The following is a 15,801-nucleotide window of genomic DNA, read 5'->3' as shown; positions in this document are numbered from 1 at the left end:
ATGCATTTTATTATGGTTTGGAGTCCTTTCATCTTCATCACTCTATTTTTGTCACTGGTGGAAGCAAAGTTCTACAGACCATACCAATACAAGGGTGGACTCAATCCACACCATGACCAAGGGAAACCCACTAGCAGACACAAGTAAGTTTCATCTCTGTTTCTCTATATAATTTAATTTAATTTATATGTTTAATTTAGTTGCATTCTCTCAATCTACTATGAATCATTTGTATGACTGAATCTCTTCTGACGTTCTTTCTCTCCTCTTCTGAAGGAACCACTGTGCCTATGTCACGGAAAAGACAGTTCCCTTCACTGTGCAGGACGGTGCAGCTCCCTATGTAAAAGCTGAATACAACAAGTGTTCTTGGGGTCAAAAATGTCCTACTCTCATGTGAGTAATGAACAAATCTTTAGTCTTTGATTTGTATTTTAATGAAAGACTATTAGGGTTTTAAATGTGTGTTTTTGATATTGGTTGTTCCACTCAGGTATCGTCTGATGTACAAACCAGTCTACAAGGTGGCACATAAAACCGTCACAGAGCTGGAATGGCGTTGTTGTCCGGGTTACTCTGGTTACGGCTGTATGGAGGGTCCTCCCGTTTACCAACACCCTATGAAAATGATGCCGCCATTCAAGGGCCCCCAAATGAAAGGCCCACAGTTTAAGGGACCACAGTTCAAGGGCCCACAACACAACGGTCCCATGTTCAAGGGTCCAATGTTTAAGGGCCCACCTATTAATGGAGCTGTGAAAGCCAACCCATGGAGTCAACCCAATGGACCACCCTCAAGTGGTTTTAATCCTTATCCAATGCACCACTTTGAGCCTCCGAGAACCTCCTCCTACCCAGAGACCTCCTTTGAGGCCTTTGAGCCAGAGCCAATGCCAATGCCAGACCACCAGGAGCCACATCACACAGAGCATGACCAAGAACATCACACAGAGCATGACCAAGAACATCACACAGAGCATCATCAAGAACATCACACAGAGCACAACCAAGAACATGAGCCCAGCCAAAGGCCTGAAGAACATATCCTAGAGGAAATCCCCCCTCCTTCCTCTGGTGGTGAACGACCTGAGGGTGAGACCGTAGGTGAGATCAAGTTCCAAAAATTACATCTAATTCTAAATAGATCTGACTGTTAAATGTGAAAAAATAGCATACTCGCACCATTTTCACACTAAGAGGCTCTAAAAGTCTGAATCATTGTATTCCTTTGAACCAGATTCAAACTGTTATAGCGACTAATCATAAAAGCAGTGCGTTTGTACCCAATTTTAACAGCTTGTTATACTTTTCTTAGGCCAGACACTCGACAGTGAGACAGAGGAGCGGATATTTCGTATGGAAGAGGATGTGCGACTTCTAAACCAGGGTCTGGAGACTTTGAGGGGAACTGTGAATGGACTGGAGGAGAGTCTACGAGCTTCTCTTAGAGAGGATGCAAACAGGATGCTCTCAGCGCTGCTGTCTGCTGCCCCTGGTCCAATTCCAGCTCCAGCTATAGCCTCAAGTCATTCCACTGTAGGGTTTGTGGAGATTCCTGCGGGAGGTGCTGAGGCAGAGGGTCTAGATGGTAGACAAGTGTTTTCAGGCTTTACAGAACTCAATGGAAGAGTAGAGGAGCTCAGAGCAGAGCTGCAAGCCAAAACTACTGAGCTGCACGAACTTAAAGCAACAGTGAATGGACACGATGGACAACTGATTAAGATGTCAAATAGAGCAGGGGTAACATCAGACTCTACTGGTAATTTTACTACGGGAGCTCTGGAGAATCTGATGGATTCCAAGCTGAATGCAGCCAGGACAGAAGTACTTGGTGGGTTTGAGAAGCGTCTGGAAACTGCTGAGGGCAAATGTGAGGAGAAAGCTGGAGACATGCGTCGTCAGTGCCAGAGGGAGCAAGCTGAAAGACAGGAAAAGATAGAAGACGCTCTACATGAAAGCAGCAGAGACTTGAGAACCGAGGTAAGAAATCTCCAGGCACAGATTCGTGATTTCAAGGCTACAGATGGCTGCTGTGGCAGGGTGAGCGGACTGGTTGAGAGAGTGCAGATGTTGGAAGTGTCAGTGGCAGGCCTCAACCAGTCCCAGGGGCACCTCAGAGTAGAGCTAGGTGGACACAAGGACCACATAGAGGGAATTCTGGAGGGCCGTCTTGGGTACGTTGAGGATGAGCTTGGCCTGACTGGGCAGATTAAAAATGGTGAGACAGGAAGGAGGACTGGTAACCCACATAGAAATGAGACGGGCCAAGACCTGGAAGCCAGAATGGAGGATAAGCTGAGGGCTGTTGAGAGCCGTTTGCTGACAGCTTTGGAGGAGCTGGGTAATGCTACTGCTCCTGCACTGCTGGAGGGCCATGCAGTTCCCACCCTTGAGACAGAAGTGGAGTCACTCAGAGAAAGACTGGAGGTGGACGTGGACAGAGTGCAGAGACACCTGACTAGCCTCGAGATTCTCTGCTCCTCTTCCCATTCCTCGACTCAAAGACCCTCTGCCATCCAGGGAGACTCTGCTGAACCCAACACGAACCTGGCAGAGGAGCAGAGTGTGAAGCACGTATTGGACCTGCAAGATGACCGTTTGAATACTCTGAACGTCACACTGCAGAATATCCTGCAGCAGCTGAGCCTCAAGGAGCAGCAGATACAAGAAGAAAGAGATACTCCCTTCCAGGGAGAGCTCACAATCCTGAAGTTTAATGTTCGCTCAGTCAACCGCACACTAAAATTCCTCCAGAATTCCCTGGGAACTGTCATCCACAAGGTGGGCCAAGCTAATGACTCCTGGCATGAGAGAGAGGCTCGTCTAGCCCACCAGATAAAGGGCGTGGTCCAGCTGGTTGGTCATCAGGCGTCGATGCTCGGGGCAGGAGAACGCCGACTGATTCGCCTAAAGGGTGAGCTGCTTGAGATGAAGAGGCGACTAGCAGAGGAGGTGCGTGGCTGCCGAAGCACAGCTATGGGGGTCCAGAAAGAGGTAACAGAGGTTAATGGGCGTGTTGCTACTGTGGAGGACAAGTGCAAAGGCCTGACTTATCTGGCAGATGACCTGGAGAAAATCAGGGAGGAACTAGAGAAACAATCAAATGGGCTCCTCCTGCAAGTAAATGGGACTCTGTCCAGCCATGCTCAGCAGCTGACTGAGCTCAGAGGGGAACTCAGAAACTGCACTGAAAAGGCAGAACCAACGCAACAAAGTTTAGAGGTGGACGCAGTGCCAAGAAGAGGTGACATCTTCACTTTAAATTAGTTCAGTTTCTGTGAACAATAGATTTTATGCAAGAATACAAAACGTCATAGTCTGCAGGTGCTGTGGAGCCCACTAAATAGCCAGTTTATTTTTTGAATTGTGAAATACAAAGGTTTTGAACCTGCACTGAAATAACCATGATTTTTAAAAAATAAGAATGGCAGCTAATACTGATTGCATCAATAACACAGACACAACACATTTATCATGAAGGTGCTAAGATGAACAGTTTGTTTTAATGGGCGATTATTTTTGGTGGAAAATAAGCATACTGCACCTTACTGTACTGTATCTGTAAAGCCTACAAAATATTCTTATATGAACAGTTGTTTAACAATGTTTACATGTTTAAGATTTTTGTATTTGTTTTTGTTATGTCTAGACTAGAAAAACATTTTTTTGTATCGTGTCATTTCCTGAACGTCAAGTTCTCTTGTTATTTCAAGCTATAAATAGTTCACTTTTGAGGTTTTCCATTGACAATCCAATAAACACGTTACTTTAACGATCATGTTTTCTTTGTGAACAGACATGCGAGATGCTACAGATGGTTGGTTATGTGTGTTCGGAAGTGTTAATTGAACAAAAGTGTAGAACCACAAGAAGGCACATAAATAAAAATAAATAACACGTTCAGAAATCCTTACAGCAGGGAATAAATCAGGTCTGACAGGACTGAACATTAAGCAAATGAGTCCAAAACTTAAGTTATTGGTTACAGGTCACGTGTAGCACAATAAATCAAAGAATTGACATTATTGCCAAGGTGACAGAGACGGACAGACAGCCAAGTAGCACTTTGGTACAGCAGCGTACATTCATCTCATTCTGTCTCTCTCTGTGTGTCAAACAAAAACAGGAGACCAGCCAAGCTGCCTGAGCTCATTTCTTATTACTGTATGTTAAAATAAAGGTGCTATAGGTCAACTTATTAATAACATTTCCATGTGAGTTCCTCTTCCTCAATTGGACAAACAACCATTAAAAACACACGCATGTGTGAGGTGAGGCCAGTGTGGTATAAAACCAGTTTAGACTAAGACATGAGGTGAATAATATCTATGGAAATGGAAATTGCTGGGGCGATCTCCAGACACAAACATAAACGTAGATAATGATGGAATTTCATGCACACACATGCTTAAAGTAAGAGGGAGGCAAAGGTATCCCCTTGTCTTCAGAAGCGACTTATCCTAACCTACAAACCTTTCTTAATGTCAAGATAAAAACATATGCAGTGAAAGACAAATTACTATAACAGGTCTATTGTCTATATGTAGTAAACACATTTAAAATAATTACTGTGATAGTTGTGCAGTCTTTCATCAGTCTATAGAATATAATTTATATAGGCCAGGACAACATTTTATCTAAAATAGTAATGTTTCACACATTTTGGCTTTTAAAACAGGCCATATTGCAGTTTTGATAACATCTCGATTAATTGTTTAGCCCTAATTCAAGCCAGTATGAGTTGACACAATATCGATTAAGTGTGTCAGCTTAACATTCTCATGATGTACACAGGAATTTATTTGTTTTCATGTCAAGACAAACGGAAGCGGCAGCAACATTGGGCTAGTAAAGCAAACAGGTTGGAGTATGACTGAAAACACAAAGAATCATCTACAAAAAAATACAGAAATAAATGCCCCTGCTCAAAAGAAAACTCAGTCATTCAGCCGTTTGCTTCTTGCTTCTCCCACCCTGGTGCTGTCGTTGTATATACACAAACACTCCCGTAGTCATTTCTGACAGTTCTGCTTGACAGAGCCCATTTTCAGATAAAGGATGCAGTATTCAAATAGGTTAAGTGGTTTCTCTTCACAGAGACCAAACAGGCAGAATAATAACATTAAAAAAAACACATCAAAAGTTATGCACTACAGCTTTAACCTCCTACTTCATGCAAACCTAGACAACAGCACATTAATCTTGCCTGTTTCAAAGAAGACACTTGGACATAAAGGGCAATCGGGGCTCTGGTGAATTCATCTCCCCTGACTCAAAGTCTCATCACTGCTCGCTCACAGATCCGATTATGCTCACAGCACACCTCACATAATGTCACTGGAGGTACATTATGAGGCATGACTCCAAAAAAAAAAAAAAAAGGCAAGAGACAAAGCTGGCAGACAGACAGAGGACGACGCATATTTAAGTAAATAGAAGGCTGCAGTGCTCTAAAATATGAATCATCCCATATAATGTCCTCAGTGGAAGCTTAAGGTGAAAGGACTTTTTGTCCTCATTATAGTGATGATCGGGGAAGGGACAGTGTTGATTTTTAGTTCACTCATACAAGAGGAAACGCTGGAACGGGTCACCTTGAATCAAGGACTCTGGGCTTCTTTAAAATAAGTTCTAGAATTTGATTTTTTTTTTTTTTGTGAGGTAGTAACACACAGCACTGTGCTCGTGTCCTTCACTGACCACACTGTTGGTGAAAGGTTATATTCATACCTAAGAAAACATGGTTAACATAAATGTTGAATTAAAATCTGTAAGATGCAGGATGCTACAGTACATGAGCAGGTTTCATCGCCAAGGTGTTGTTTGTCAAAAAGGATGAAATAATGACTCATCACGTAAAACCTGTGCTCAGCCTTTAAAGCTCACAGACTCTGGATTCCTGCCAATAAAGAGTAAAAAGCATTGGGAGAAAATGGACACCAATTCCTTGTTGTGGAGTGAATATCAAACATATACTTGCAGATATTAGCAGACAGACGTTTTTCACATAAATCTCTGTTCTTTCATCCTTTATCTGCAGCAAATCCCAGCGGACACAGAGCGAGAGGCAGAGTAAACCCTTAAGAATGATAATCAGTAGTCACAGTGGATTTGGGTACATGGGCTGCTTGATCTAATTTCAAATAATTTATAAAATATATATATATTTTTTTTTTCTAGACATAAAAAACTGTTAAGTTGAGAACAATAACTGGTTTGTCATATAGATTTTTTTTCAATTATTTAACTTCTGTCATTTGTTTGCACATAGGTTAAAATACTGTGAACCTCAGTGCAGATTAATTTGATTTTATCTGAATGTATAACTCTATTCTTGTTTGAATATGATAACTTCACACAACTTTATTTTACTTTTATCCGAGTATGGGTTTAATAAATGTATCATCATGAGACAAACATGGCTATACATTTGTGAATTTAATACTCATCACAAAACAGACACAAATGAAAATCAACCAAAGTACTAGATGTTATAATGACAATGTTGATTACGCAATAGGATGCGACATAATTCAAATTAATAATTTCCACTGTTAACTTTTTTCTGTCTACTTTGTCTTTGGGCAAAATGCAGGATTTAGCAATAAGAGTGACAGTCTCTGTATGGCAGTGGTTATCATAAATGACGATCGTTATTTTATATCAACATTAGAAAATTATTCATTGGCAAGGGGCAGACAAAATATTTCCAGCAGAACCAATTAGTCATAAACCAATAGCTCATCAGATTAATTCTACAGCCTAAAGCGTCCTAATCCAGCCTGGTAAAGGTTACATGAACGCCCTTTGCTCTCAGCTAAGATAACAAGAGGCAGGATGATCATTTCTGTCCTCTGTCTTCAATTAATTTACTGATATTTATGAAAATGAATGTACATTTATATGTATGGATCAGAACCAGGGTGCAGTTAAACAAAAAAAAAATGTTGCGTTGCATAACATGCAGCTTCCTCATCACCATAGCATACACACATGAATTTGACCAATATCATACTATTAAATAAACATGATTTCTGTATGCTTTATATAAAATATACACATATAAGTAAAAAGGTAAAAAAATTATGATAATAATAATGATAAATAATAATAAATGATGGACATATAGATTCATGGATGTTGTGAAGGGGGACATGAGGACAGTTGATGGAACAGAAGAGGACACAAGAAATAGGACAAGATGGAGGCAGATGATCTGCTGCGGCGCCCCCTAAAGGGAGAAGCCAAGAGGGGAAGAAGGAGGAGTGAGGAAACATAGATGTGTCCCCTAGGACAATACATCTATTTTAAAAAAAGTACCAGCCTTAATTGTATTTTTATTTAAATATAACTGCTAGTAAATCCCCTCTAGTAAATTAGTTTAGGGCTTTTTTTTTAATGAATGAATGAAACCAGTAGCCTCACTACAGCTGTAATCAGGGCTATGATAGTGGTGCAGCTGTTAGAGCTGAAACTCTGTCACACTGGGTAAGTTCTAAACCTCATCAGTCAGAGGGTCACTAATTATTAAAACCCATCCTGAGGGAGATCATGAGTGTCTGTACAAAATGTCACAACAATCGCTTCGTTAGCCGTCTCAAAATCACAAATGTCAAACCTTGTGACGGCATTAAAGGATAAAAGTCAGTAGGATCGTCACAGCCTATTAGTCCACACAGGGAAGTAATACAGATATCAGTAATAAAGTTTGTTAAGCAACACTTTAGATGCTGAGATTGAGATATTGTATAGAATAAGTCATCATTACCTTAACTCCTAGATCATTTGTGATATCTATATGTGATCGGTTGGTGTGACACTGCAGAACGACCGTCCAATCACAGACAAGATTCACCAGCGCATCACACTGTGTGTCGTCAGCTTCTCAGTTCCGTATTCCTTAATGGTTGAATAACTGCCAGATATTAAAAGTGAAAGTTATCTTGGAAGCGAGGTGCAGAAGGACATTTTCTGACAATTCCACAGCCATAAAATCAAAGTAAATGAAGGCGGCCTGATTATCATGACGGTCATTAGAGGGTTAAAGATTTAAAAAGCAAATATATCCAGCCAAGTCAATGGGATCCATCCACTGAGGATCATAAATATCTCAACAAAATGTCATGGAAACCTGATGGTTGTTGAGATACTTCAGCGTGGACTAAAATGGTGACTGACTGACCAAGTCCGTCCTCCCTTGAGCTTTGCAACATCTTTGGCAAACATGAACTGATTTATTTACATCCACTATGTCTTTATATCGTGATGGAAACAGACTGCTCTTACATTCAAACGATCTCTTAAGATTCCCCCTCGTTCTGATCATTCCCTGCCTATTGTCATCTCTCGTAGGTCCCTGAAGGGTTTTGATACTGCACTGGACCACGGGCAGTGACATTAAGTTCATCTAAATGTGTGAGAGTAGGCGGCCTGAGAAGGACCAGGGCTTTGTGCTGAGGTATTAATGTGACAACACTGCTCTTTACAGCTTTTCCGACAGCCCCTGCAGCCTTGGCACAGCTCAGTGAGTGAGCCCACGCTCCTGTAAGCAGCTTTCAGTGACAGTCAGTCTGGGAGTTGTGCTGCTGCAGGCAAACTGCACGAGTGGCTTTGATAAAGGAGAATGACGCAGCGCTTCAGGTGCTGTTCAGACGCTCCCCACAAGGACTGGATTTATTGTGTGGAAATATATAAGATACTGAGATAGCAATCAATACTTAACATGAGTATTGGATTTGACACTTGTTTGCCATAGTGCTGATATGCACAGTGCAGGGGTGTTTGCTGGTCTTTAAAACAGGGGAAGCTCATTTATTTATTTTATTCTTACATGAATTCTGCAAATGCACAACGAGAACAAGGAAATAAGATAATTATGTAAATCTGAAATGCTATAATAGTGTGTTTGTGTACAGTGTATATGTACAAAGACAGTTATATGTATATGTTCAAGACACTTCCTCCAATCATCATGCAGAAGCCCCACGTCCACGCCCCCCCCGCCACTGCGCCATTGACTCCAAGAGAAGCTTAGCTTCCCTGGAAGTGACGTTTGAAGTGGTTCGAGTGATTTTAACGTGAGGCTGCTACAGGAATACGAAATCTAAATATATAAATAATAAATCTAAATAAATATAGTATATATTGGACCACATTTTAGAGGAAGCTGAGCTTCCTTGCTGTCTTAGAGCAATCACCACTCTCACACGAGACAAACAGCAAAGTTGCAGACTTAAAAAAAAAATAAAAAATATGCCTCTAAATGTTTCTTCATCGTTTCCCCCCACGGTATCAAAGTGGTATTGAGTATCAAGTATTTTCTTTGATTTTGGTACAATCATCTTCAATATTTCACTCCATTTACAATATATGCTTCAAACATTTTGTAATTTATCACTGAATATTAACCATCAGTGCCCACTGGACCTTTAAAACCAAGTTTTAAAGTTCTTCAACTTTCGCTCGGGAGTAAGAACCCATCTATAATTATCTGACATTAGGATACTTAAAATCCAGCGTGAAAAACCTTTGCCAAATGTGCAGATCATGATCCGACTGTGTTAAAAGCAGAAACTGATATGGGAAAAACTCACTTTACATGTGTGATTTAAGCATGTAGGGACTGTGAATAGTACAAATAAACAACAAGTGTAGAAACAAGACCAAGTGAGGGAGATAAGTAAAGTGGGAAAGTAATGAGTTTGGATGGATAAAGATGTATCAAATGACCAGTGTGGGTATTGTTTCCATGAAACTTCTCATAATAAATTAATGCATATCTATATAAAATATCATATAAAGAATATTAAAGAAGATTAAAGGTCCAGTGTGTGACAATGAATGACATCGAATGGTAAAACCACAGATTAACAATAACATACTATGCTGCCTTTCATAAACAACGTAGAGGATATCATTCATCTTAATTTGCATCGTAGGCCTACACTTCAAAATGCAAAACACATGCTCTTGTCTGTTTTTGTCCATTCAGGCTCCTGTAGAAACATGGCAGCTCAAGATGGTGGCCTCCATAAAGCCAGGCCCTTGCTTAAAGTGCATACAAAAGGTTTATTGTAAAAGCTACAGAAAAAAAACAATCTCTGTTTTCAAGCAATGGTGCAATTTTACAAGTCAGACTTATGAAACATTAGCATATTAAATGTCAGCCAATAAATAAATGTTACACACTGAACCTTTAAAACCAAGTTTTAAAGTTCTTCAACTTTCGCTCAGGAGTAAGAACCCATCTATAATTATCTGACATTAGGATACTTAAAATCCAGCGTGTAAAATATTTGTCAAATCAAATGTGCAGATCATGATCCGACTGCGTTAAAAGCAGAAACTGATATGGAAAAACCCACTTTACATGTGTGTTTTAAGCATGTAGGGATTGTGTATAGTACAAATAAACAAGTGTAGAAACAAGACCAAGTGAGGGAGATAAGTAAAGTGGGAAAGTAATGAGTTTGGATGGATAAAGGAAACGGGGTGGACGAGCGGTATTTTGAGTCATCAGTGACACTCTGAGCTTGCCAGTGTTATACTGATCTCTCTCTCTCTCTTTCTCTTTCCCTCTCCCTCTATCACTAGCCCACAGTGCTTCTCCACAATTATGAGCGCATATGCTGCGTGAGAGACTGGAAGCGTGTCCTCCTGCTCAGATGTGATGTGTGTGTCGTCGAAGAGGACGAGAATACCTCAAACTGGAGCCTGGAACAGGTTGTCGCTTCCGCTCGGTGACTGGCCAAGCTCCTCTCTCCTCTGTGTCCTTCATGAGGTCTCCATGAGTGGAACTGTGGACCGTGGACAAGCCAATCCTTCCTGGAAGGTAAGTGGCACAGCGGTGAGGCATCTGGTCAATTGGCAAATGCTCAATCTATCAATAGATCTAATGTGTTTTAGTTGTGAGCCATGGATCATGAGATACAGAAACAAATATGTTTTTTTTTATTTTTATTAAAGTCATTCTGTTTCTTTCTTTCCACACTTGGTAGTCTACTCTGTTTTATAGTTGTTGATAAGTAGTAATGAAGGACAGTCTATTCTTTTTCAAAGAGGTGAGCAAAGTCATTGTGCTTGTAATGTTGATGAGATGGCACAAACATTATAGCCACACTGCATGATATCTTATAATTCATATCCATAAAAACAAAAACTGTAAAAAGAAGAAAAAATGTAAAGAAAATCCTTTTCTTTACATTTTAGCAGAAGTCAAAGTTGTCACAACACAGACCTGTTTGAAGAGAGACTGTGGACCTAATCTGCGGCTGCCTGCACACATTAATTTGCAGTGCATGCATGCATGGACTGCATTCATGGACATGAGCATGCGTGCAATGATTCATTTGTTTGTGGATTAGCCCTAGAACAGAGAGCGAATACAGTTGAAGGAGTCTAATCACCAATTATAATGGTTCTGGGTTGGATAGTAAAAACATTCAACAGAGTGAATGACCTTCACGTAAAGATTAGCTTCGAAGGCAATTAAAGGAAACAACTGTACGAGAAAAAAAAAGACACGATATAATCATCACTAACACGGAGAGACGTTTGCTTTGCCATACTCAATCACACTGGGATTATGTAATGTGTTTGTGTCATGAAGAGTAGAAGCAGTCATGGTGGAGTGAAGATGGCATGAGGGTGGCAGAATTGCATTTATTTATTTATTTATTTACTTATATTGCATGTGTTGTGGATGCCGACCTTCCCACAGGCATGACAGGACGAGACCGCAGGCTCAGACACCATGAGAGCATTCTGATGAGTGAAGTAGTCCAGTTAAAGATGTGTCAAATGACCAGTCATAATAAATTAATCCATATCTATATAAAATATCATCGATTATTAATCAGCTTAAAATAACAACAACATGTTAAGACTGGCTAATGATGATTACCATCAAAACACATATACAGACCTTCGATTAAATGGGATCAGATTGAAGCATATTTTGAGCAATAGTCATCAAAAACTTAAATCAAGGTCAAACACACAGTGAAAGGATTTGTCTCTCTTTGCCGTGTGTGTTGTTGTGTGGTTAACTTTATAATGTAGTCATTTAAAAAATGTGGTTCACGTGATGTTTATGTCGTTGCTATCCCTTGTGCTTTGTTTTAAATGAAGCTGCTACAGCAAAATGACCCAATGACCGTTTTAATTTGTCTACCAATACGTAAGTATTTATCTTACTCTATCTTGATGTAGTGTGCATATATAAAGTCAAGTCAAACTGTGTCACTGTAGCCCTCTGATCATTACCTCTTTAGCCTCCTTTTATTTTAAATAAACAGCTAAAAACCTACAATTTCAAAAATAAAAGTAATGCTCCGCTTTACCCTAAAGTAAATTAAAATAAAAAAAAATTTTATACAAAAAAGAATACAAATCTGATTCAAATTTGCTAAATGCCATGATGGTGTATGAGAAATAAACATTCAGCAGGAAAATCAAATCAGTAACAGACGTATGGTCAGATTTATAATTGACAACAGTGCTGTTATAGGTGCACATTGTCTCACATGATGATTCTGCACACAGCGGTTACATAAGATATGTCACAGCGTGCCCCGAGATGGTTTGAAAGAGTTGCCTCCAGCCACTCTTTGTCACGCTGCTAAAACATGGTGTAAATATTGCACTGTGTGGCATTCGCTTTCACTGTCACTGTCAGTCACCGTCACACGAGGAGGCAGCTAGAGAAGAGACAGTGAGTGGTGGACACAGTCGAGCACATGTTTTTGTTTTAGCTAAAAAACCAAAACATCTATATATTGAAGCTCAAGTTTGTAACTTTGAAATGTCGGTTGCATTCAAACCTTTGTCAAATGAGGTCACACAATGATTTACGCTCCACACAGCTCTCCCTGTGGTTCTCGGTATAGCAGTGTTTAAATCTCATTGCCACGCTGCGCACAGGAAGTGATTTGTTTCGAGTTATGCTTTTAACCCAGTGAGACCCAGACACAGGTGTTGCTGATTTTGGAAGCAAACATACTAGACTTTGTATAGGACTTAGTCCGTACACACACTGTTTTTGTTCAAGGACTCCAAACAGAGTCATACACATTAGAAAGTCATCAAAAGTCACATATTGTAGCTTTAAGATTAATTTATAAAAAGGTATGTCTTGTGGATTTCCACTCGCCGTGTCAGCTGGGATTGTCTCCAGAGGCAGCATGACCCTCATGTGGAGGATAAAGCAACAGACAATAAATGAATGAATGTCTTTGGGTTTTGTATGAAAGAAAGCGAGCATTTTCCCCCACTTTCACTATATAAGTTGATATGTGATTAATAAAGCAAATATCAATATATTACTTGACGGTGAAAATACTTAAGAAGAAAGCTAAGTGGACACTTCTTAAAATAATAATGATATTATGCATTTTCTTAGACATTGCAAATAATGGATGATAAATTAAAAGAAATCTAGTATTACCTTAGAACCCAGTCAAAACAGTGTAACCGCATATACAACGTGACACGTTACCTACAGCAATACACAGTATTTTACAGTATGATTCATAAGGTCACAGGCACAAAAACCTGAAGTGGTTGTTTCTGAATGTAATGTCAAAATCATGATGCACTGCAGTGACATGGAGGCTGTTTGTCCTTCCATAAAATCACAAAAAGCCACATGAAACATGACACACATGCTGAAGAAAGGGGGAAAAATGCAGCATAAAATGGATGACGTTAATCAATTAAAATGTGTCAGACTATCAATTTAATGCTCAAGAGTTATTAGTCGTCAGTGAGTAGGAGTATTAGAGATTTCAGATGAAGGCTTTTATTATTATTATTATTATTATTATTATTATTATGTTCCGGGGTCAAACTGAAGATCAAGTCAAAGACTGAGCGATGCCAATGGCGACCAATCTCTGGAAAACAGTGCAGACATCATAGCTGTCACTACTCATGAGCTCATGCATGCAGTGGCGTTGTCCTTGCACTGAGACAGACAGTCAGATGTGTCTGTCAGCACTGAAATGGCTGCTCATCTTTACTGATCGGACAGTTATTGTGATTGAGTGACAGATCTGGTTACAGTAGCTTTACGTCTGATTTGAATCGTAGAGAGTCGACAGTTTAGCCAGACTTAATACGATATATCTACCAGTGCATCAAAGGTCTCCCTGACTCTTTGTGTCAACCTCTTTCCTCTCAAACTGACATGGCTATGAATAATTAGGGGTGAATAATCAATCGTTCCCAATATGGACCGGACTCAGAATTGGTCTGATACTGGTAAAAAAAAATAGCTGGATCCTTAAAAATGTAAATAAAAACCAGCAAAATCATTTTAGCCGAGTCGTGTTTGGGATGTTTATTTCTCTTTTTTGGGAGAAATGACAGCATCACGGTTGCTAAATATTGGTATCAATGAATAAAAATGTGGTATCGTCCAAACCCGAGTTCCTAGAATCACTTGTAGAAATAACAAACACACATCTATCTGTCTTTCTGTCAATGACAAAATAACAACTGTTGATTTTTGTCAATGGCACATAAAACAGACGCTCAATATACAATGTGTCAAAATATTATTATCAAATAACTGTTCTGAATTTTACTGTCTGGTTTCAGTCATGATGACTGTACATGCATGTAATCGTAATCAATATCAACTGATAAGATGTGTCGATATAAGGTGACAGAATTAAATGAATGAATGATGTGTCAAAATGGCTGCAGTGCAAGGGGCCATTTATGTGCTTGTTCTTAACTTATAGTAGCTACATACAAGAGAACACACTGTATTAAACAAAATCATGCACATGTTGACACAACAGTAGAGTTCATATACTGAGTGACTGGTCACAATTACTTAACTGCTTCTGCACTCAGACTGACTGGACATTGTGGTGCTCACTTGCATAGTAATGAAGCCTCATATTATCCTGTGTGATTGGCAAAGACCTTGAGAGTCTGCATCATGTCTGACAGAGCTCCCAAATATTGCTCCAGATTTGTCTCTGCAGAACCCAGTTCTCATGCCGTGCTTCCTTCTCCTCTAAAGCAAAGCGATGCTCTGAATATCAATCATCTCGATCGTAAATAGCATAGGCAAGATGAACATGATTTCCTAGATTATGAGTATGACTTATAACATGGGGCTTGAAAGCCATAGACATGCTTCAGCTGACGCTGAGGACACGATTAAGATTCTTCCAACGGTCTATTTAGATAATTTATTTTCTCTTCTTGAGTTACTGTCAGCTCTCCTTCATGGCAGATTGACCACTCTTGCATCTTCTGAATCACCCCATTTGTTCTATTTGATTTGCGCATGTGCATGCTCGGATCATGAGTTGACACGTGTCAACTGGGGACAAACCGACAAATTTCACCATCTTTTTTTTTTTTTTTTCAAATTTGACTTGTGCGTTATCGTCATCATAACTGATTTGTTGTTTAGCCGCAAATCTCCCAATCATCCCCTGCTGTAAATCCTGACAGACACAGCCTTATTGTTTTTCCATCTGTCAATCCTGCTTTCTTTATTTGTATTTCATGCGAATTGTCCTCATGTTTTATAAGGATTATTTTATTTGTGTGTGTGTGTTGGGGGGGGGGCTATTTCATTTGTTCCTATATCTGATCCTGCAGGCCACAAGTATAGTGCAACAAAAACAGTTTAAATACAGAGAACAGACCGTTTTTATTGCAGTAATTGAATACTTCTTTAGTATTCCAGCTTGCAACAACTTAACTCAAGTATTGAGTTTCTGTAAAGTCTTTCGATTACTGCACTTTGTACAATTAACGTGTGTGTAAACAACATTTTAG

General features: G+C 39.7%; 1 protein-coding gene across 1 annotated transcript; it reads left to right on the top strand.

The window, feature by feature from the left end:
• On the top strand, nucleotides 1-3,267 carry emilin3a (elastin microfibril interfacer 3a; the record flags this gene model as incomplete). Its single annotated transcript, XM_083895245.1, has 4 exons — nucleotides 1-143; nucleotides 277-396; nucleotides 494-1,104; nucleotides 1,316-3,267. 4 exons carry the CDS (start codon nucleotides 1-3, stop codon nucleotides 3,265-3,267), a joined length of 2,826 nt encoding a protein of 941 aa, XP_083751371.1.
• Nucleotides 3,268-15,801: the final 12,534 nt, after the last annotated feature.

This window comes from Microchirus variegatus, assembly GCF_963457635.1.
Source record: "Microchirus variegatus genome assembly, chromosome: 9".
Classification (NCBI taxonomy): Eukaryota; Metazoa; Chordata; class Actinopteri; order Pleuronectiformes; family Soleidae; genus Microchirus; species Microchirus variegatus.
This window is presented reverse-complemented; position numbering and strand designations above follow the sequence as displayed.